Raw genomic sequence first — 22,626 nt, 5'->3', positions numbered from 1 at the left:
GTGCGTGTGTGTGTGTGTGTGACAGAGAGAGAGCGAGGTACTCATAGATCAGTCTGTGTGTGGGATAGAAAAAGGTACAAACAGATCGGTGTATGTTGACAGTTTTTGTTTGTGTGCTGCTGTGTGTGTGTGTGTGTGTGTGTGAGATCAGGTTAAATAGTCTTATTTAGAGAGGAAACATGCTGCAGATGGTTGTGGGTGTCCAGCTGTTACTCCGTCTAATGGTTTAATGAGTATCGCAGCATTCATTCAACTCACTATGTCCTGCTCTCTTTGTTTCACTCTCTTCTGCATTAGTCTGCTGGCACATAACCACGCAGCCATTTACAAACAAACAGCATACGCCTCCCAACAAACACTAAAACTCCTGCCCAATTTTTGTTCCCATTTGAACTGTGAACTAGGTAGGAAGTACAAAAGTAATGCCCAGGATGTGTTGTTTTTGCTTAACATTGCTGCTGTTCTCAGATCCCAGGCCAACTCAATTGCCCCTTGGGAGTGCAGCAAACACTAAAGAGAGTCAACATATGTTGTTAGGAGGATTCTTATGTGTGGTTGAATTTAAAACAGCATAAAAGAGATGATATGAGAAAGATCCACAAAAGAACATCAACAAACTCAAATGGCTGAACGCACAGCGACAGATATCCTGAATTTTTGACACAGCTGTATTTATAACATTCAAACATGCAAGAAAACAAAGTTTTCATCCATCTGTTGGTTTCTTCAAAGTTCTTTGGGGATCATGACGGGCCTACATACGTATGACTTAGAGCACATAAATTTCTCTGAGCAGAGCACAAACCCAGGATGCATGAGATATGTTTGGACCTTGCAAAGCTTCTGAGAAGAAAACCCTGAGCGTCATCCTCATGACGAGTCCGCTTTTGGGTTTTTCCACAAAGGTCGAGTTCAAATGTTTATACCAAACTAAAAGAAGTGGCTAATGTTTTATATATTCAGTGCCACACAAATAAACCCTGCAACATATTCTGACTTAATTTCAAGTTCACTTGCAGATAGTTCAAAAAGAAATCTCAGAAATGAACACTGAATGTGTTCTTGACTTTAGAAAAAAATACTACATGCTTCAGTATAACAAAGAAATAACATCACAAATGCCTACATATTTTAAAAATGACAAGTTGAAAAAGTATATAACAAATGACTTGATATTACTATTTCTGCATCCTAATTATGGAGCTATAGCTCTTAACAGCTAGATGCATATTTTATATGAGAACAGCAACTGTGAGTACAGTAGTTTGCTTTAACTAGAATAAATCATGTTGTAAACACAGTGATAATCACTGAATTAAAATTATGAGTCTCAGTGTCTTCAGTCAGGTCAAATGCTTTTCTGTTTATTCCCTCCAAACCACAATGATCAAGGTGAAGGTACCTTTTCATCCAGTTTGGACGTGTTTGCATTGACCAGGTGCAGAAGTTTGTGTTGCAAAAACAACCTCATGGTTGTTGCCCAAAAGGGTATCTGTGAAGTTCCTGTTGAAAGACTTCCATGTTGTGCCATATGGTTACAGAGCACTGTACCTCGCCTGTTTATCTACCTGTAGGACTGCATTACTGCTTTTTCACAATCCAATTATTTTTCCATCACCTTCAGCCTGGAACTCCACTCTGGTTGTAAGTCTGTGATGAGTTTCTGTTGAGGCAGCTTTCTCTGTCAGCGGTGGCCAAGTCACAAAATTTCGTCCCAGGTGAGAAGAAAATGCAACGGCAACTTTTTTACAGGGATGATACAATAATATCTAAGAGTTTAACGAGCAAAGAACTAAAAAGAAAAAGAAAATTTTACATAATTACATATTACTAGCTGAATATCACATATAGTAATCATTAACCGTATCATTGATTTGCTCTGTTTAGCATCAGATCACTTTTTACAATTTTTCCTATAAATTAGTTTAGGGCCATAGGTACAGTGAGAACCCTGGGAAACTATGGAAGCTATGTATCATACAGGCTTAAAACAAGTTTACAATTAAATCTTACTATTAAGGCTGGAAATCTTCTATATTTTTCTAACTGGCAGCAGTGAGAATTGAAACTGTCCCTTCATCCCTAACCAGACCGTAAGCACATTGTAGTCACAGCGTAAAAGCTAAAGACACCAAGTTTCAACATATCAATCAGAAAGTTCCAGCAAATCCACAGTTTGTAGAAATGTTCAGGGCCAACATTTATTGTGATGATTGGACAACAATGGAACTACGACACAGAGGAACAAGCCGAAACTTTTTAGCAGGACATCTTTGGATAAAGTCTTTGTTGACAATAAGAAACATAATTATACTCTAAGGTTATTTTTCAAACCACTAAGTAAACATCCATGGTGTCTTGGAGATGCACTATAATGCAGTGTGACTGTGGCGCAGGCGCACTGACACTTTATGCTTCCAGCACACTTTAAGCAATTGGATGATTTTAACCTTTCATGTTTTGCTTTTGTTGTTACTTCTGTCATGTCATTCATGGACTTCTAACACAATTATTGGTGGTTGTGAATAAAAAAAGATCCAGGGTATGTAGTTATGAACTGCAAATGTATTCATCTTGGCTCACTCCATTGCATGGGATTAATTAGGAGGCCTGCATCTATGACTCTGACATGTTATTGACAAAACTGTTGTTTGTTGATACTCAGGACAGGAATCAAAGGTTGCGTGTGTGAACGTGTAGTATAACACACTGAGCAATGTGTATACAAAAACACACACAAACAGGAGCTGAGTAATTACCAGAGAATGTTGAGGAGTAAACCAACATTCGATAAGACAAACATCATGAATATTCATTAGTTTGTTTATTTTCCCTGTCTGAAAAACGAGACCAAAAACAGCGTGGCATGTCGGCACAAAGCAACGCTGACACGAGCACGAACACCCATGCTGACACTGATGTAAACACCCTGATGTTAACGCACTGCTACACACACATATTAACTTTGTGACAACGTGTGCATGCTCACACACACAAACGCTGTTAAAAAGTAGACACATATGATAGCAGACAGGCACACACTGATGGACGCACTCAGTAGGTTCATTCCACACACACACACACACACACACACAGATCCTCCATCTCCCCTCTAGGACAGGACAGGAGTGAATCAGCAGCATCTTCTCCAACTTTGTTTCTCCAACTTTCCCGGGTTAGTCCTAAAGCCCCTCAAGGTCAAGTCGGATAATCAACGTTCCTCCCTGTGTATCTTCATTAGCGCCACTCAGTGATATTTCCTCTGCTGTTCTCCTGTTGTTTTTCCAGTTGGTCTAATCTCTCTGTGCCCCAGTATCCCGCTGTAATCCGAGCGCTGTGTTAAAACAGCCTCCAGTGATCGCTGCACACACGTTCACCGACGCCAATAAACTGCTCGCCATCTCATGCACTCTGCTGCATGCACAAACACTAATGACAGTGGAAATGCCTCATGGTTAATGATGTATATGAATGTGTGTGAGGGACAGACAGGTAGGAAGGCAGCATATGCAAATGCAGGGACGCCTGTCTCTTCTCGCTTGTGCGATTCATCTCTGACACCACGATGTCTGATGATCAGTTTGCGGTCATACGCCGCAGCTCACCATGCAAAGTTTGTCTCCAGAAACCTTGGGGAGGACAACTGGAGAGCCCAGGATCGCCTTAGTTGGCTTCATAATTGAGATCAAACCCTCAGCTCATGGCAAATGAGAAGACAATATTGTAATTACCACTCAAGTGAGCGGTTTCTATTTTTCCATTCGCCTTTTATCTTTCCGCCAGGCAGTGGCCATATGGCACATTGTTTATGTGCATGTGCTGGTGTGTGTGTGTGTGTGTGCACGTGAGAGGGAGCATGTACAGCTTAGAAAATCCCATTTAGAGGGATATGTGGTGGTTTGCTGTGTTATTCAGGGCTTTTTGGGACATTAGTACCGACATATCTTTCAATGTCAGAGCAAGAGGCAGAAAACAAACTAATCTGCTTCTACCCTTCTCCTTCTCTCTCTCTTACTTGTTTTCTTCCATCTCTGTCACTCCACATCAATCTCTGTCTTACATGCCCCCCCCTCTTCTCTCGATTTCTTCCCTCTGCTCATTGCTATGCCACTGCAAGATGCAACATTGTCCTTCGTCCTTCTTCCTGTCCTTCTCTTTGCACCATGAAAGTCTGGACTGATAGGTTACACGGGTCTTTTGCGGAGTTGGATGTGGGTTTTTATGCTCTTAGACTCTGAACTTTGCAAAAACAACACCTAAAAAAAAAAAAAAAGGAGTTTCTGGATCAGCTCTCCTCCACTATCTTACGTACTCAACACTCAACAGCAACAAATCAAATTCCAAACAACACAGACAATCAAACAAACGAAAGGCACGAACATGTCTTGGTCTCTGAAAGAAGTACACAAAGGATTAAGCCCAATTATGATCCGCACAAACTGAAATCCAGGTGCTTGCTTTGTTCTCAGTTGGCAAGTTCGAAAACAACAAAAGCACAAAAACAGACAGATGTACACAGTGAGAACACCGCACACAAGCTGACTGTTGCAACATCTGTAGGAAAATCTCCCTTTTTTTCCACAGCAGCACAGTGTTTGTCTGCAGGACACGTGCAGCGTGCTGCATGTGGCAGGTTACAGTCAATGGTTAAAGGTTTTTCTTGATTCCAACATGATTTCAGTTCTTCACCACAGTTGCAAAATGCAACAGGGTTTCTGTCAACCCACACTTTACCTGGCAGAACAAATGAAGTGGAATTAAATTAACACGTCTATTATTAGGACTGCAAAATTACAACGATGCTGAAACAATAGAAATAAATTTAAAAAAAAAGAGTTGAAAATTGTGAAAGTTGAAAGTTGTTGATGTTGTGATGTTGATATTTTTTCTTTAAATCTCATTTTTTGTTACTCACTTTGCAAATGCGTCTTGGTCTATTCCACCTCTCAATTCAGGTGTCTTTTTCTTTGTTCTTCAAAGATTCCACTGCGCCCGCATTAGTTAAGGTGTCAACATGCATTTTATGAAAGTGACATTAATAAATCTCATTGTTATAAATGTGGCAATTCTCTCGAGTGGGCTGCAGAGATTCAGGAAATGCAAACTCAAGCAAAACAAGTGTGTGAGCCTCCTAAAACGTCCCACATAAACTTGAATCATCCATAAATCTTTTGAAACTCTTGACTGAAATCAAGCACAGAAAATAGATCCCTGAGCTACTGTGCAGAGATCCAACCAGGGATGGAGCAGATTCATCAGATAAACGTTTTGGAGTAATTCAAATTAAGTTACATTAGCTGCCGAAATTCCAGTGAAGACTTTAGACAGTTTTTGCCTCATTTGTGTAAAGTATTTAGGTAAAGAAGGTAATGGGTGATGGTAGATTTAATTTCACTGCAAAAGCAAATGAATTCATTCTTAATGACCTGAAAACAGACAAACCTGGCTGCATCATCGACACACTGAGCTAATGAAAGCTTATTGCTAACAGCGAGGCCTCATTTGGGTGCAGTCATTCGACAAAATGTACAATAATAATAATAAAAATCATAATAATAATAATAATAAAAATCAGGCCTTGAGTTTTGTTCACTTAATATGTAACTGAACCAAAAGCCTGATAGTCAGAAAGAGCGAATCCCAGGAGTCTTGAAAATGAGAATTTCCCAAAGGAGATCAATAATAAGCTATCAGGTTCATTTTATCTGCGCTCAGTACGCTCACATCACAAATCTCGCCCGCTTGAATGCTAACCATGCAGGCCTTTTTCCCTAAGGAGCCTTCAGTTTAATGTCACTGGCTGACAACAATCTCCACCCAGTAATATCAGGAGCATGGACATCCACAGGGAACTCGCTCACAATGATAAAAACCAACACACACACACACACACGGACAAGTGCGAACACACTCGCAGACACACACATGCTTCTTCCCAGATGTATCGACACTGAATTGAATAACTACATTAAAAATGCTCAATTTGTTTGGTCCATCAAGCAGACAGCACTGTGGAACACACACACACACACACACACACACATCAACAAACACATCAATTCTTCTTTAAAGACACGAAGGCAGGGCAGTGATACATGTTAGTTAGATTTGTTGGAAGCCCTCAGTGCATTAATGTTCATACGTGTATGTGTGGCGTTGAGTGTGTGTGTGTGTGTGTTTGTGTGATGCCTTTGTGTTCGATGTGCCTCAGGCCCACCCTTCAGCAGCCAGCATTTCAGAGAGCAGATGAGATGAAAAAGAAGATATATATGGAAGATGGAGAAGAAAACAGATAAGAAACAGAAAAGAAAACAGAGAAGCTGCAGAAAGAAAACAGAAAAAACGTAAATATAGAGAAATAATAACAAATAAAGATTAGGTGGCTTCGTGAGGATGCAGCTACCCTGGATGTAGCAGAATGGATGTTGCATTGTGTGATTACATCCTTGTGTTTTTTAAAATGCATCTCTATTTTTGGCGTGTCTGAGAAACATAATGGGCAGGAAAGTACATCATCCACTTTGTCGCTCTTTATAGAACTAACTTTATTTTCTCAGAATTTCCACTCTTTTTATAGCTGCAATTTTGTGCAGCGCATGCTTTCATAACTAAAATATGAAGAGAAAAACACTGTGCATATACATCACCTGACCTGCCTTTATGTCAGTCCCAGCAGATCATTAACAAGTTTAATGTCTCATGTTGAATTATAATGCACAAAATGGCAATAACAAAACCATTAGCAAATTGTTTACCATACCGTCTGCTGAGTGCCGCCTTTTGTGTATGGATAATGGTCTCCCTTGTAGGCTCTTTATATTGACTGATGCCTATTTTTGGCTGAATAGAGCAAAGGCAGGAAAAAAATAGTCCCTACGAGTTGTTCAGACCTGCTCAGAAACAAACGTCTGTAATCAGAGGTGTGATGTGCAGCATATTAAAAACATTATTATGTTTTTATCACGAGAGGCAAGCAACATCATTTATTTGCATTGCTCCTAAACTCCTACAGAAATCTGAAATCTTCAGGACTGCAGATAAAGGAAGATATTTATAAATTATGCTTATGTCAATCACTTCCGTAATTTAAGAGTGGCTGTTATGTAAATGTATGAGTAGAAGCCTCGTGTTACTCCAACTATTGTAGCTGTAATACCAATGACACAAAAACTCTCTCTGAAGGATAAGATGATATTAAAATTAAATTAGGCTACAGTACTAATTATGTTCCAAGCCTTTTCTTTTTCATGTATTATGGATTTAAAAGTAAAAGTTAATTAAGGACTTACATTATAAAGAAAACTGAAAATTAGAATAGGCTGCTCATACAAACACACATTCATCACGTTCTCTCGGAACAATTCACAGGACACAAGCAAACATGTTCACCACACACACAAACCAATGAACTCATTTTAACTCCTTCTTTTTTTCAATTCAAAACTCTGCTGCGTGCAACTTTTTGAAATAACCTGCTATGTACATGAAGGGACTCATGATGGATATGAGATTTTCCACCTTGGATGGTTTGAGGATTGGCAAAACACAATAGAGTTTGCTATTCTTCTGACATGGGATGCTGATTTTCTATTAAACATCTTAAAAAACAGGCCTGGGATGATATGATTTTCTCCCAGTACAGTTTTGTCATGATACTTGGATGCTGATTCCATTCGTAATCAATTCTCAATTGCATGAATAGATAAGGGGGCATTATTTCCAGACTTTTCCTCCAGTATGTGCCAAACTGTTCAAACACAAAATAAAACATAAGTGGCAGATAAGATAAATGGTCCCCAGCATTTCATTTTAATGATTAATGAATTAATTATTTTGAAAGCGAATTTAAGATGTCTGGTTATTTTGTTCACCACAGAGATGGTTTACGTTACGAGCCGCGGTGTGTGTTGGTCAGCCAGTCTCCTTTGTTACTGCTGGAGTTTTCTTCTCCATTAATGTTAAGTCTCTGAGTCATTAAATCAAAACATACTTGAATCAGTTTTATTTTTCTGAATATGTGTAGCACTGCCCTCACAGATGACTTCCACCTTTTTTTGTTCTGTCAGCATCAACTTAATCAACATTCAGAAAATGGATTTTCCCAAAACTTGCAATGCTTAGACCAAGCAGGGCTTCACATTAGGTTTGCAGTACAGTAGTGGAAATCCTGTACTTACCTAAAAGAGGTTGGACTGTGACAGTCATTGAGCCTACACACCAAAGAAGGCATCAGCCTGAGTGCTTGTGCTTATTAATCTTCCGTATTACATACAAATATACAGCAAATGAGCACTTCAAAAGACTACTTTTACCTTTGAGAGTGAACCAGTGTACCTGTTGCCAAACAGGCAGCAGCCCATACTGTTTGATCTTTTGCTATGCCTTCAAACAGAACACTAATTTCAGCTTTAGGCAGCTGCGGGCACATCACACAGGTTTCTCTCGAGGGAAAAATATGACAATGTGTAAATTACTTTTGAGGAAAGCACACCTTTCTTAGAATATTTTGAGCTTAGCAAGATTCCTGTATGACTGGAAAACTAATTGATCCAGGTCCATGCCCCAGGTAGTGCTACACTCACCATCTGTTCGAAATGACAGCTAGATTTTTTATTTCAGTCTGTACCAGGAGGAATGAGATAAAATATAATGTTTAATGTGTAACTATTACAGGATTTTAAAACAAATATTGTAACAAGTAAATTTTGTTCTTGCTGCTAAGGTAAGTTTCATGATGGCTACTCTTCGTCGCTGCTTGCAAAACCGAATTTGTGCAGACTGCACGCACAATGCTGGGCAGACCGGGATCCTAACCCTAACCTCAAACCTTAAAACAAGTCTACAGGCTGGTCCTCGCAATGTGACTGTAAACAGATTTTTGTCCCCATAACTACAGGAATATGCATCCACACACACGCACACTCAGTCAACACAGACATCAGAATGATTCACAAATACACACCGTGGCTGTAAGTCAGTCGCCCTCAGGACTCAGGAGTCTGAGTGACTAAGAGACTGTAGGAGAGAAAAAGAACAACAAGCACAGCGAAAGAGAGAGAAAGAAGGAAGAAGAAGAGAATAAAAGAGAAAAGAGGCAGATAGATGCTGCCCTTGCAAACGCCTTATTACTCCAACTTAATGTACTGTAAAGTGTTATACTCTTTTCCTTCGACACTGGCACCTGTGTGGCTATGAGCTGTAAGTGCTGCACTCAGGTAGACAGACATGGCGCGGGATAAGACACATGACTCTGTCAACACAACATATGACGGCATTATCCTGGGCAATGATGCATCACCGAGGCAACAGCAACCCGAGCGCACACGTTATGGGATGTAAACGATATGGGCTTCACTGTGACAGATCACACTTTGTTCCTCTGTTTCGTGTACAATCCCTAACACACCCACGCACACAAACACACACGCGCACATGCTTGCTGTTTCCCATTAGCAAACCGTCTACCACCACCGCAGATGTCTTCAAGTGTCTCCCGTTCTAACCTATCTGAAACAATGTAGAAAGGTTCCAGGCTAATTTCATCCATTAATTTGCTATGTTATATAAAGCCTAACTTTACACGTCAGCCTCAAATGCCTCTTATCAACCGAGTGAACACGCTCAGCTCCCCTGCCCATAATGGGTGGGAGCAAAAAAAAGCTGCCTGCAACCTTGAAGGGAGGCGGATTCTCATCAGTGCATTTAAAGCAGGGAAAGATAGAGAGGATAATTTAACATTAATTAGCATTTAGTCTACAGGGGGTAAGGAAAGGGAGGGAAAGAGAAAGGCAGACACTGGGGTGACGGGAAGAGCAAAAGAAACGCCTGAGGATCCTGATGATAGCTCTCCTTTCTCTTGTCTTTCGATATATTAGTTCTTGTTCTCGCTCTCTCTGCCCCTGACTTACTTCTTGCCTGGAGTGCTTTCACAAATTAATGACACTGTAACCAGAACATTAGTTGGGTAATGAAAGGCATGGCACAATCGGGCAGTATGTGGGCACAATAGGCTAATAAAAGGGGATGATACATGAAATATAAACGGATGTTAAAGTTAATAATGACATAATCCTAAACAGTAAAAAAGCCAATGACGAGGTCCTTGATCACTCTACTCTTTTTTAATCAACTGAAAATATTTAACAAAAAAAAAAAAAAGGCTGCACAGCAGAGGAGTGAGCAGCACACACTGTAGATGAGTCAAGAATTGCGTATTTTCCAATAAAAAGTAATTACGAATAGCCAGTCCACCTGGATGACAGCTAGCCATGTTCACAGCAACGCACCATTTTTGGTACCTGTTACTTTGCAGAGAGATAAAAGAGCATAACAGCAAAATTGAGAGAGAAAGAGGGAGAAGAAAAGCCATCGTCTGTCACTGCTGCTTTTGTAAAGGTTAATGATGAACATCAGAAATCACAAATGAGAGAAAAAAAATAAACAAGCGGTTAACCAGCGCTGCAGAGTGAAGTCATTATGGTGTAATACAAGACCTGTGTGTGTGTGTTTCAGTGATTGGCTTGCTGTGACTTGTGAGACAATAATTGAGACCAGAAGTGCCCAGGGAAAGGACTGCAACAACACTATGCATACACACAGCCTCATTATAGTGAACCACACTCATCTCTCATCTCGGGCCACCCTTGTTTCTTTCCTTTCCAGCTGTGTCCATCACTCTCTTTCTCTCCTTGGCTCTTGTACAGTTTTAACACCAAAGAGCAGCTGTTAACCTGTGTTTCCGTAACAGTTGTTAACGATGGGAACTCCTTTAGAGTTCACGAGCAATTAGAAACCATTCTGTGGAGAAATGGGTGGGAGAATATGTATATGTAGAATATACATTTAAATAAAAAATAAAATCACACCCTGTGACCAGCTCATATCGATTAAAACAGTGCTGGAGACAACTTAATAAAGTCAAATAAGAACTTGTCCAATACATTTCATGTCTGTGCCCCACTGTACATATCATGTGTTTGTTGGACTGTGATATCAAGATCAGTCATCTGTTGTTGGCCTTAAGCTCAAACTGTGACTCATCTGTGTTGACAGCTTGATGGAACAGAAGAAAAAGAGTTTCACTTGTGATCCACTTTCTCTGTCCTCACTCAGAGGGAGTGATCATCCACATACTCTTTTTAGCTACATTACCAACTTTTGTTCCCTTTCTAGTGGCCTATAACATCTTAACAGTCAATAAATATACCAACATAACAGGATGAAACCCTGAAATAAAAGTAATGATTAATAATGATTTTTACCAGTAACTTTTGACAGGACTGGACAAAAAATGATGCTGACAACTGGGATGTTTTGACGTCACCACAGATTAACTGGAAGCTGCTGTGCTGATGACAAGTAAAAGCTTTGCTCATCAGAGAGAAAAAGGCTGGATATGCAGCTTTATCAGTGATTTTATTTCAGGGTGGAACAAAATAATTTTGACTGAGTACATGATCGGATGTCTCGGTTATCTTTAACAAAAACAGTTAGACAATACACCCAGCCATTAAGTTAAAGTTGTGTGAGGTTCGGCCTCTATGTTTTAATTTAACGGCACCACAGATTTAGCCAAACCTTCTTCACTTAAGCAGAAAATGTGTGTTTCTGCATCGCCTCTAAATTGTGCACATATTAGACACTTGCGTCTCGCCAAAGAACAGTTCACTGGATTAATGAAGTCATTTGTTTGATGGAAACATTTCTCTCACCATTAGTCTGGATGCTCTAAATGATTCTACCAATCGCTTCAGGCAAGTCTCGGAAATACAGAGAGAAACAACATGTGTTTCACAAGTTAACAAAAGCTCTGCGAGTCTGTGTGCATGCAGTGGAAATTAGTAGATTTGTTCAGGAAGGAAACTAGACATGTAGACAATCGTAATCCATCCACCCATCCATCCATCCGTTTTCTATACCCGCAGGGTCACGGGGGGGCTGCAGCTCATCCCAGCTGACTACGGGCGAGAGGTGGTGTTCACCCTGGACTGGTTTCCAGTCAATCGCAGGGCTGACACACAAAGACAGACAATCACACATGCTCACACCCTCTTGCTGTGAGGCGACAGTCGACTAGTCTTTGTTCCAGTTCATCCCAAAGGTGTTGGATGGGGTTGAGGTCAGGGCTCTGTGTGGGCCAGTCAAGTTCTTCCACACCAAACTCAACCAACCATGTCTTTATGGAGCTTTGCTTTGTGCACTGGGGCACAGTCATGCTGGAATAGAAAAGGGCCTTCAACAACCTTCAACTGTTGCCACAAAGTTGGAAGCAGCATTGTCCAAAACGTCTTGGTAAGCTAAAGCATTATGATTTCCATTCAGTGGAAGTCAGGGGCCGTGCCAAACCCCAAACAGCCCCATACCACATCTGAATTCAGTAATGAAGAGGTGTGTTCTAGTACTTTTATTTATAGTGTATTATACAGAAAGGACATTCTTGTATATTAACTTGTATATTAAGCTTTGTCTTTGTACATTGGACATTCTTGACTTTTCATGGCAACTGTCCTCATTAACGCTCTCAAAGCTTAGCTTACACTTTATCCGGCTCCTCTATGGCTGTGAGTATGCATGTCAGAGAATGACAGGTGTGTTTTTATCTGTGTGCTGCGTCTTTGTGCAAGCTTTGTGTTTACAGGTTGTTTAAACTGAAAAGAATGATGCTAAATCATTAGTGAAGGGTGTTAATTCCGCTCTAAAAGCCGTGATTCACACAGTAATGGAAATAGTGTTCAAAACAGAGTGAGTGAAAAGGCAGGGCAGACAGACGAGGTGGTGGTGGGGGGCTTTAAAAGGAAGGGGGAAACGAATGTGAGGTAAAATTGGAGGTGAAGAATGTGAGAAAGGCAAAATGGAGACTTTAAATGCTAAATGGGATGAGCGAGTGAACAAAGGGAGCGTAGGTAGGTAAGTGTGGAGTGAGAGGAGAAAATAGATGGAGAGAGATGGATAAATATGATAAATGTGGATGCAGAGGATGACGAGAAGCAGTGGAGAGAGGAAGAGATGAGATGAAAGGAGGAGGAGAGGGGGGCACGAAATATTGCCTGAGTTTGTGGGTCTCTTTGAGTTGTGTTTTTGTAAATGTGTATAAGTGCATGTGTGTACATGTGTGTGCGTGCGTGTGTGTGTGTGTGTGTGTGTGTGTGTGTGTGTGTGTGTGTGTGTTTTGGGGGGGTAGTTGCTGCAAGCATCAGCATCAAACTCTCCCATTATTTTCTCAGCCCATCCTGTGAATGAACGATTACTGGACAGGGACAAGCTGTGTGCATGTGTTTGCAGGTAAATGAGAGGTGGTAGAAAAATGACAAAAGGGCAGAATACATGAAAAGAGGTGAGGAAGGGGTCAGACAATTAGGACAATTACTGCCCAAGTTCCAAATTAGGGGTGTCACTGGTGGCAGAATATAATTCCCATTTAATGGTTCGTTTAGCTCTAAAATGCCAGCCCCAGTGTAATAGATGAGATCTGGATGGGGGAAAAAGAGGAAGTGGAGGGGTAGTGAGTGTGTCTGTGTGTGTGTGTAGATGTGAGCATGTGTGGGTCTGTGGTTCACAGTGAAAATGCTGTTGACAGTGTACTTTGATGAAAGGTGACAGCTAATTTATGAAGCATATTTTTGGGTAAATGATTTTTCCCGGTCCTACTTTCTCAGTCATTCTACTGGTAATTGGATTTCCCTAACTTGCAGGGTAGTGAATTAGGAGTAAACTAGTTAATGAACGATTGACTGACTGGGTGTGTGTATGTATTCACGCAACAGCATTTCAAGCCTGAGTGTAAGAAAAAGAGCGTATTAATGAAGGGTGTGGATTTGTGTGTGTATGCGCACATTAGGCCTTTAGGTGTATAGGTGCCATCTCTTAGTGCAGTGGAGGTTAATGGCAAAGTTTCGGTCTGCTGCACTAATACCCAACTAATACTAAGCACCTATTGCTTTATTTCTACTCAGTCAATCAAAGACCATATACACACATGCGTGCACACACACACACACACACACACACACACACACACACACACACACACACACACACACACACACATACACACACTGGAATACATCTAACAAAGCTCCGGTCCTCTCTCCCTCCCGCACCCTCTTTCCATCTCCTCTCACTCGCTCTAATTGCCAGGAGTGTCTTGTCTTTATGAAGCTCTCCCTAAGGTGGGACTTTGTGAGCATGCATCTATGAGTATGTGTGTGTATGTGTGTGTGCGTGTGTGTGTGTGCTGGCCAGAGGAAACAGAAGAAAATGACAGAAAACGGTTCTGACAATGACAGCAAGCTTGTTATTCTCAAAGTAAAAAAAAAACACACACAGCACTGTGAATATACTATGCACAGGCACACACACATTTTAAACAAAATATTAGACTAAATACCAAGCGTTGACACAGACTGAGCAAAACAAGAGCAAAACACAGCTGCAAGCCTTCCTCTCTGCTCTTCTGCATAAAAACTATTTAAAACTGTGTTGAAAATCCACTAAACCCTGCCACAACACACACAACACAAAGCAAACGTGTCTAATCCAGGACAAAAACCTAACACAACTCAACCACTTCACAAACCGGCCTAACTAATACAAACCATACTGACACAAAACCAATCAGACCCAAGTGCATTACAGCCGTAAGACTGAGTTCAAACAAGTCTAATTCAAATGAATGTAATCCAAGTTAATCTACTCAGAATGAGCCCAGCCAGGCCACAACTCACTTCCTCTGGTCTGTTTCAATACTATCATCTGTAGCTCTAGTGCTGGGCAAAGACAGGAGGAAGGCAACAGTTCAAATATGCCGATGAGTGACAAATTCAATGGAAAAACCAACATGAGTGTCTCAGTAAGGTGCTAAGCTACAAAAACTCACTGGAACAGTTTTACAGCTCCATACATTTTGTGAAGTGTCTGTTGAATTTGGTGTTGCAGGTCTGTTTACTTGTAGTTTCTGCTTTCTTAACATATTCAAGCACAGATTTCATCCTCCATCCTCCCCCTGTTCTTTTTCATATCATCCAGCTCATCTGTGAGGGCCTTTCTCTTCAAGGCAGCATCTTTCTTCTCTTCGTCCAAGTAGTCATGGGACTTCTGCCTTGCTCCTGAAGCCAAAAGCTGCCACAGGAGCGGCTCTTTGGTGGTCTCTGTCTTTGTCACAAACCCCAACAGACCTGACGTGATCAGCAACAGGTCTCTGAGCTGCAGTCAATTCTTTCTTCTCTCACACGCTGAGAATCGAGTACAGTGTCCAGTCAATCTGTTTACAAGTCAATTCCCTAAATTTAGCCTGAAGAACAGCCGAGTCACTCCCTAAACCCTGAGAGGATACAATCAAATACTACTTCATCTACATGTTGAGCTTCATCAGGTATGTGCAGCATTTTTTTCTTCTGAGGCTCTTTAGATTTGGCTGTGTATAGCAACTCTGTAGATAATATAAATTTCCCATCAAATTCTGACAACGTGACAGAAAGAACATCCTGTCTGTGTCAGTGCTGCGTACTTGTGTTTGAGTCAGTGGGGGATAAAGATCCTCAGCCCTTACCTGGAGTGTTGAGCAGTCTGGACATGCGACAGCTGTAGGCGATTTGCTGCTCACAGTATTCTGCACTGGTGGTGATGGCTGTCACCTGGAAACACAAGCACAGACATGTATTCATTCATTTCATTTCATCTCACTCAGCCAGACAGGTTAATTTCAAGTAAAAACAAATTATTGAGCAGCAAAATGAAGCAAAGTGCGCTGTAATGTTTTAATTTAGCTTCCAGTGATTTAGAGAAGCTGGAAATGGAACAAGTGATCCATACAAATTAGGAAGAGGAGGGAGGGGGGCATAATTACGGGAAGAACATGGCACTTAAACCCTGTTATCTTATGGACAAAAAAGTGGTCTTGTACACATTGAAGGTAAAAATTACTGTCAGTCTGTACTGGAGTGTTGAAACCTGTAAAATCCACACACTTTTGAGTGTGAGTGACAGCTGCAATCTACAGGCACTCACCTTAAAGATCTGTATGTAGCAAAGTCGCAGCAGACAAGCAGCACAGACTTGAGGTGAAATGCTTATTATGTTACATTATCATTGTGAATTTGAAAAGAAGAAAGACTGTATCAGTAGAAGGCTGCAGTGTGAGGTTGAATTACAGCATTTCACAGTCACATGCAGTAGAGTGTGTGATCTGGTCAAAGAAATCATCCTGGTTTATAGCATACAAGGGGTGATTGATTGAGTCAGTGGCCTAAGGTAGAAGAATATAAGTTATATTACTCCATTTCCATGCATGTGTTCAGGCAGAAAGATTAAAGTTAATAAATTGTGGTATTTCTCTTTTGGGTAATCGAGAATTGCCAGTCAGCAATGTCCGAGGAAACGAACGACATCTGCATTTGTGCAGTCATCTGCTACCTCACTCCCAAGCCTTATCACCCTAAGACACGGTGGCAACAGCAGGGGAGGATGGCACTCTTAGACTACTGCCTCTTCCCGGAGATGAGGAGGGAGCTCAGTGGTCACCATTTTGACAGTAATAAAGGTGTTATCGCTGCTGTGGACCACTCTCTGGGGGTTCAAGATGCCGACTCCAACAAAGAGGGGATTTGTACGCTGCACGACTGCTGGAGTAGGTGTATAAATGTAGGAGGAGGATATCCATGCATTACCTTGCTCAGGCTTAGGATACAGAAAACTATAACCTAAACTAGTCAAGTTTCCAAAAAACAGCAGTATAATTTAACACAAAGTGGCAGAAAATTAGGAGTAACTGGTCATCTTTCATCTATTTTATTGTGAAATATTCACACATAAATGCTTGTACTGTCCATTGTGGAGCACTGTGACAGACCTCCAGGAGTCTGTTAAAGAGTGATTTCTTTCTGGTGAAGTTTTTGATCAACAAACAGCCGAGAAGGCAGCCTGATATAGTTGAAGTGTAGGAGAAGACGGCCACAAAATTCAACCAAAAGCTGTGCTGGAAACTGATGTTGTTGCGACCTTGTTGAGGAGACCTGCCTTGTGTAAGTAACATTGCTGGCAAAAACTGAAAGCAGTCAAAGAAAAATTCTTGTGCTCCTTGTCCTTCACATGAGGATGAAAATGTATGAGCATAACCCTAAATATGTGATACATGAAAACCCTGTTTCACTTCAAAATATTCTCCTTTTTAATAATGCATTTGTTATAATCAAAAGATCATTTACGCACTGAATGTGTGTATGTGGGCTGTGTGTGTGTTACCTGGTCCATAGAGGCACTGTAGTTAACCTGCAAAACGGTGCGTCTCTCTCTGCTGGAGCCAGTCACTACGGTTTTGGGTGGCAGGTTGTTCATAACTGTTGTCCACACTTTGTCCTCTACACACACAAACATGGATAACATGTTAGTGCGTCAAGCATAATTCTCCAGCCGCAACAAACCAGTCAGATGTAATAGATTATTAGTTTACACAAACAGTAGATTCACCCACATGCTGATGTATCCACACACACACACACACACACAAAAGTCTCCAGTTTAGCTGTCATGGCAGTGAAGTTCTTTCTGTGTAATCTAAGTTACAGCTCTGAGACTCCAAGCTTTAATAGACACTTCGGTGCTGTTATAGCATGAGCCAGTCACTCAGACTTCTCCCTGTTCATTCACACTGTCAGTCAGGGAATGTGTGTGTAATTCAGGTCTCTGAGGTGTGTGTATGTGCTGAAGAAGAATTTCTGAGGTGTGTGTGAGTGTGCTATTCAGCGTGACTAAGGGGCTAGCCAGTGGAGTGCAGTGACATTTCATTAAAAGTCTCGCCTTTGCTCTGCCTGCGTGCTCTGCTGTTCCAGGCGATTTTCTTATTCCACTGAATGAGTGTGTATGTGTGAGTGTGTGTGAGTGTGTGTGTGTGTGTGTGTGTGTGTGTGTGTGTGTGTGCGTATGGATATGTGTGTCACAGACCACTGGAGCACTCTTAGGTTTGCAAAACATTTAATATGTGTTTGTGGTGTGCATGTGTGGGTGTGTGTGTGCGCGTATGAGCGTATCTGTGTGTCTGCTGCTTCCTGAGAGTTAAATATCAATAGCTGTGACCGTGTTGTCATAGAAACCCCATGTATAGCAGGTTAAGAGGGCTGCTGTCTGAGGTTAAAAATGAGGAGGGCTGGAGACTCCTCCCCTTACAGGTCACTGCGTCTAGACAGACTAGGGAGATGTGGACACACACACACACACACAGATGCACCGTAGACGAATTCACAGACACTGAAGAGAAACACACACCTGTCATGTTGCAGTTCACTTTGAAGGGGCCAAGGGGTCCGCTGCCATCAGGATCGATCCAGTAGGTGTCCGATGACTTGCCCAGGTGCTTATAGGCCTCACATGATGGCTCGTAGATAGCTGGGGGTGGGACATGGGAGAAGAGAAATAAGATAGGAAATGAGCAGATGGAGGAGCGAAGAAGACTGACGGTCCAGAGACTCTGAGGTTATTTGCTGTTTATTATGTGAAAATAACAAATTTTAATCAAAAATTTGTTGTTACAGTTTCCAATAAAAACCTGTCGTTGACAACAAATAACAACAGTGAACGGTGAAGCACGTCGAGTCATGTTGTTGTGTTGAGATGTATGCTGATGTGCTGCGATTGGCTTTAGAGTGGTGGCAGCATTAAGGCTATGGTTATACCTGAAATCAGAGGGTTTGATCCCCTGCTACACATGAAAGTGTGCATGGCAGTCATTCTCATTCTCTGTCCTGTAGGTGGCGCTGGACAAGAGGTCACTACAATGATTGTGCTTAGGGTTAGGAATCACAGTGTAAGTCATGACATTATTACCATAAGCTGCCCACAGTATGACAGTAAGGATGATACACCTCCTCCTGGATAGCCTGTATTTGTCTTAACTCTGTCTTAACATACACAGACTTTAATCTTTGTTATGTAATCGACTGACGATTAATTAATTTGCAAAATGGATCTAAAATAGCACACAAATGTCCGCAGCTTCCTTTTCCCCTTGCTTCCAGAAGGCAATTTCATGTGGTTGCCAGTCTCCATTCAGCTCCTGTCAAGTAATGGTGTCTTGTCCCACACACTCTAGCAATCTATCTGACAACATATTGATGTTGTGTTTGTGTTGATCTGCACACAGACAGACAGAGAAGGGAGGAGAGCAAGAATTACACTTCAAAGACCAATGTTAAAGAACAACTTGGAGTGAAACCTTCTTGACTGTGGACTGTTCACAGGCCTAACACAGAGTTGAAAAAGTAAAAAAAACCCCATCTCTTTTATTCCTTTCTCTTAGTTTGCCTAGTCTTAGCTCTACATTACTGTTGCTGTTTTTTAATGCCTGTTCTTTCTGATCTTTCTTCTTCTCCTTCGTTACATCCTCTGACTACTCGATTATTGTATTTCTCTCTTTGATATCCCTCTTCTCATTCAGGAGTGTAGTGTTGCAGTTGCTTGCCCTGACCCTGCTGATCTATCTAACAAGGATCTGCACAGGACTCTGCAGAGCTGTTGAGGCATCACTTCTGGTTCAAAGCCAGTGGTTGAAGGCTATAACATCATGGAAGTTGAATAACCAGTATTTCTTGTGGGACTGATTCAGTGGGGTGGGACACCACAGAAAGATTCAAAAGCCAGCGGGGAAAGTTGCACTGGAGGTAATGAGTTGGCATTGACTTGGCAAATTTACCTTTGGAATAAAATATCATAAAAATGATTTCCCAAAGTACTAGATCATGTCTTCAAATTGGCTGTTTTGCTCAAACAACAGTGCAAACACTAACATTTTTCTGTGACTTTCTGTAACTCATTACTGTCTCTTTCTGCTTGTTAAAAGTTCACATATTCCCTCACACCCCTAATTGGTGGAGTGACCCTTTAAAGCAATGTTTTACCTCCATAAACATCACATTTATCACTCTCAGACTCAAAACACAGTTCTTAATTTGTCTTTCTTTTTTATTTTATCCTCTTTCAGGCCAAAGAAAACACTGAACACATCACAATACCTGTCCTGTTTCACACCCACAACCGTCTACCAATCAACACTGAAAATTTCCTCTAAGGAAACACGTTGAAGCACATTCAGTCTGACTACCAACGGTTGGTCCCCAGATTCAACTGCCGACTTCCCAGTCAGAAACCAGACACCCTAACCTCCAGCTTACTGTTGTGCCTCCGTCTGTCTCTTATTAGGGAATTAGTCCTTCATAAATATTGACAAGCACAGAGTGAGAGATATGTGATCACACATCTCTCACTATAAATCTGCATTTCTGTGTTGTACTGCCTATGCTTTATTCTTTTGTGATGTTATTCAAACTACTCTGTGCCTCTGTGGTGCCATAATGTCTTTTCCTCTCACTCTATTCTTCTGAATTTCTCACAGTTCATTTATTCTAAATCTGTTGTTTTTAGTTGAAAATACACAATATTGGCAAAACATTTCTTTTTCATCCTCTCTTAAAAAGAACAATATTTGTGGCATTTGGGAGGAGGGATGGCCTTCTCAAAAATTTAAGCCTTTAGAAAAACCCCCTTCGCCTTTTTCTCTCTGACTCTGTTCTCTTTGTGTGCTGGTGCTTTTGGCTGGGTTGCCTCCTCTCAGACCGGAACAAAACACACCAGGCAGTCAGAAAAGGCCTGGCCTGTAAACACTTCAAAAGTTCATCTGTCCCTCTGCTGAGGATTGTGTCTTTGGAAGGAGAAACAGCTTAATCACTCAAAAGCGAACAGAAGCAGGCCAAATCAAACAGACGCACGAGAAACAGTGAGAGACAAAGAACACAGATGGGCAAGAATGCACGACTGCATACACACACTCATATACTTACAAGTGTGGCAGGTGGCTCCAGTGTATCCTGTTCCATCGCAGGTACAGCTGAAACTGTCCCACGTCTGTTTACACCGGCCGCCATGTTCACAGTGATTAGGCATGCACCTGGAGGGAGAATGAGGGAGAACATCTTTAAACATTAACACGCATGAAATGCATTAAAAAGAAAGACACATATTATACATATGTTTACAGTATGTAAAGATCAGACCCACAAACACATGCTGCCACATTATTCAATCTGCAACCTGCATGATTCAGATAAATTCTTAAGCTGGGGGATAAGGCCAGTGTAAAGTTTTTAAATTAGAATATAAAGTTCTTCACAAGCCATAGCTCAGTTTCCCTGGTAGCCCCTGAAGTTTCGACTTATACCTTCCACATTCATCACCATCTCATAAGGTTCTTGGACAACAGAAATATCATTCACCACTCCAGTAAAACAAACATCACGGAGCATTTGAAAGAACATGTCAGTGCTGCAAGATGGGGATAACTGGTTAATCAGAATCAATTGTGAGCTATAATAAACCAGTCTGTTATACTTTAGTCAAAAAAAGCGTGTCACCCAGGAAAACAAAATTGTGCGTATGTGAAAACAATTTAAATAATCACGTTGTGCAGAAGATGCAAAATTTTGCAAAATTTTACTCAAGATGAAAAAGAGGGACTTATTTATCGTTATAATTCAGAATCCACTTTTCAAAACCTGGAATTAGGAATTAAGACATTGTGGAATTTGAATACCAACTCAAATGCCGAGCACATTAAAGTTCTGTTGTTTGATCAGTCTGCAGGCCTGGTGGGGATGGATCCTGCAGGCACTGCAGCCTCAGAGCTGGCTTTTCCACGCACGTACTCGCACACATGTATTCATGCACAGGTTATGAGATTAAAATATCTGTGTCTGCTTATTTGAATGAATCAAAGTGATGTTAAGAGGAAAGCCAGCTGGAGGAAAAGCAAACACTGACTCATAAGAGCTGCAGGGGTCTTTTGAAATGCTCAGCACTTCTTTCATCATGTTGGGAGTTGGGCAGTTATGCAGCATAGAGACGGTTCTGTTTCTGGAGGGAGAAAAGATGATCGTTTTTGTCTTGCCTCCGGTAAATATGACCCTGACATGCAACTGTGGGCTCGCTCACATGTTATGTGATGGACAACAGAGCATGAAGAGGAAACAAAGCACATGTCATAGCAACAAAGGAATGAAATACATGTGTGTTTAATTAATGCAATATACTGTATGTGTACTGTAACTATGTGTGCATGCACATAAACAGTAGTGCTTGTCTAGAATGAGAGAGAGAGAGATGTAGCTAACAGTGAACAGTAGTAGTAGTCAAATTGTGATGGAAATCTTGGTGGCTGGGATAACTTGTTACTGAAGAAGGTTAAGGAGACAGGTTGTCTTTCACAGAAGAACACCAATTCCACTTACTGAAGACCAGTTCCTGAGTGGAGACTATTTAACTACTAAACCCAGAGAACTAACCGAGAGTCCACATAGCCTTTACTCATGTATACATGTGCACAAATTCTACTGGGTCTTGGAGTCTCAACAAGACACTATGCTTACCTAATTTATCCTAAGTCATGTTGGGTAACCCTCAGGTCAAATTTAACACAATCTAGAGGACAGTCTGTCTGTAAGGGTCTGAAGAGTCCTTGGTTGTCCACAGAGTCAGAGGCAGCCTTATCAGGATAACTGCCTTAACTCATCATCCCCGGTAGACACTGAGTTGAACTGTTGCTCTGTAAGAGACAGGCCATGACCTGAGATTTCTAGGTTTAAAATT

The 22,626-nt window shown here is 41.2% G+C and overlaps 1 protein-coding gene across 1 annotated transcript in view; it reads right to left on the bottom strand.

Moving 5' to 3' along the window:
- Positions 1–22,626, bottom strand: part of cntnap2a (contactin associated protein 2a) — a 274,377-nt gene that overhangs the window by 74,426 nt on the left and 177,325 nt on the right. The window contains exons 12-15 of the mRNA XM_046371619.1: positions 20,826–20,932; positions 18,259–18,378; positions 17,239–17,354; positions 15,548–15,632 (exon numbers count right to left, since the gene is read on the bottom strand). Of these exons, the coding sequence (XP_046227575.1) occupies positions 15,548–15,632; positions 17,239–17,354; positions 18,259–18,378; positions 20,826–20,932 (428 nt within the window). The remainder of the gene's footprint in view (positions 1–15,547; positions 15,633–17,238; positions 17,355–18,258; positions 18,379–20,825; positions 20,933–22,626) is intronic.

The sequence above is a fragment of the Scatophagus argus genome, chromosome 18, assembly GCF_020382885.2.
Source record: "Scatophagus argus isolate fScaArg1 chromosome 18, fScaArg1.pri, whole genome shotgun sequence".
Lineage (NCBI taxonomy): Eukaryota > Metazoa > Chordata > Actinopteri > Scatophagidae > Scatophagus > Scatophagus argus.
The sequence above is the reverse complement of the archived record's forward strand: the minus strand, read 5'-3'. Positions and strand labels throughout refer to the sequence as shown.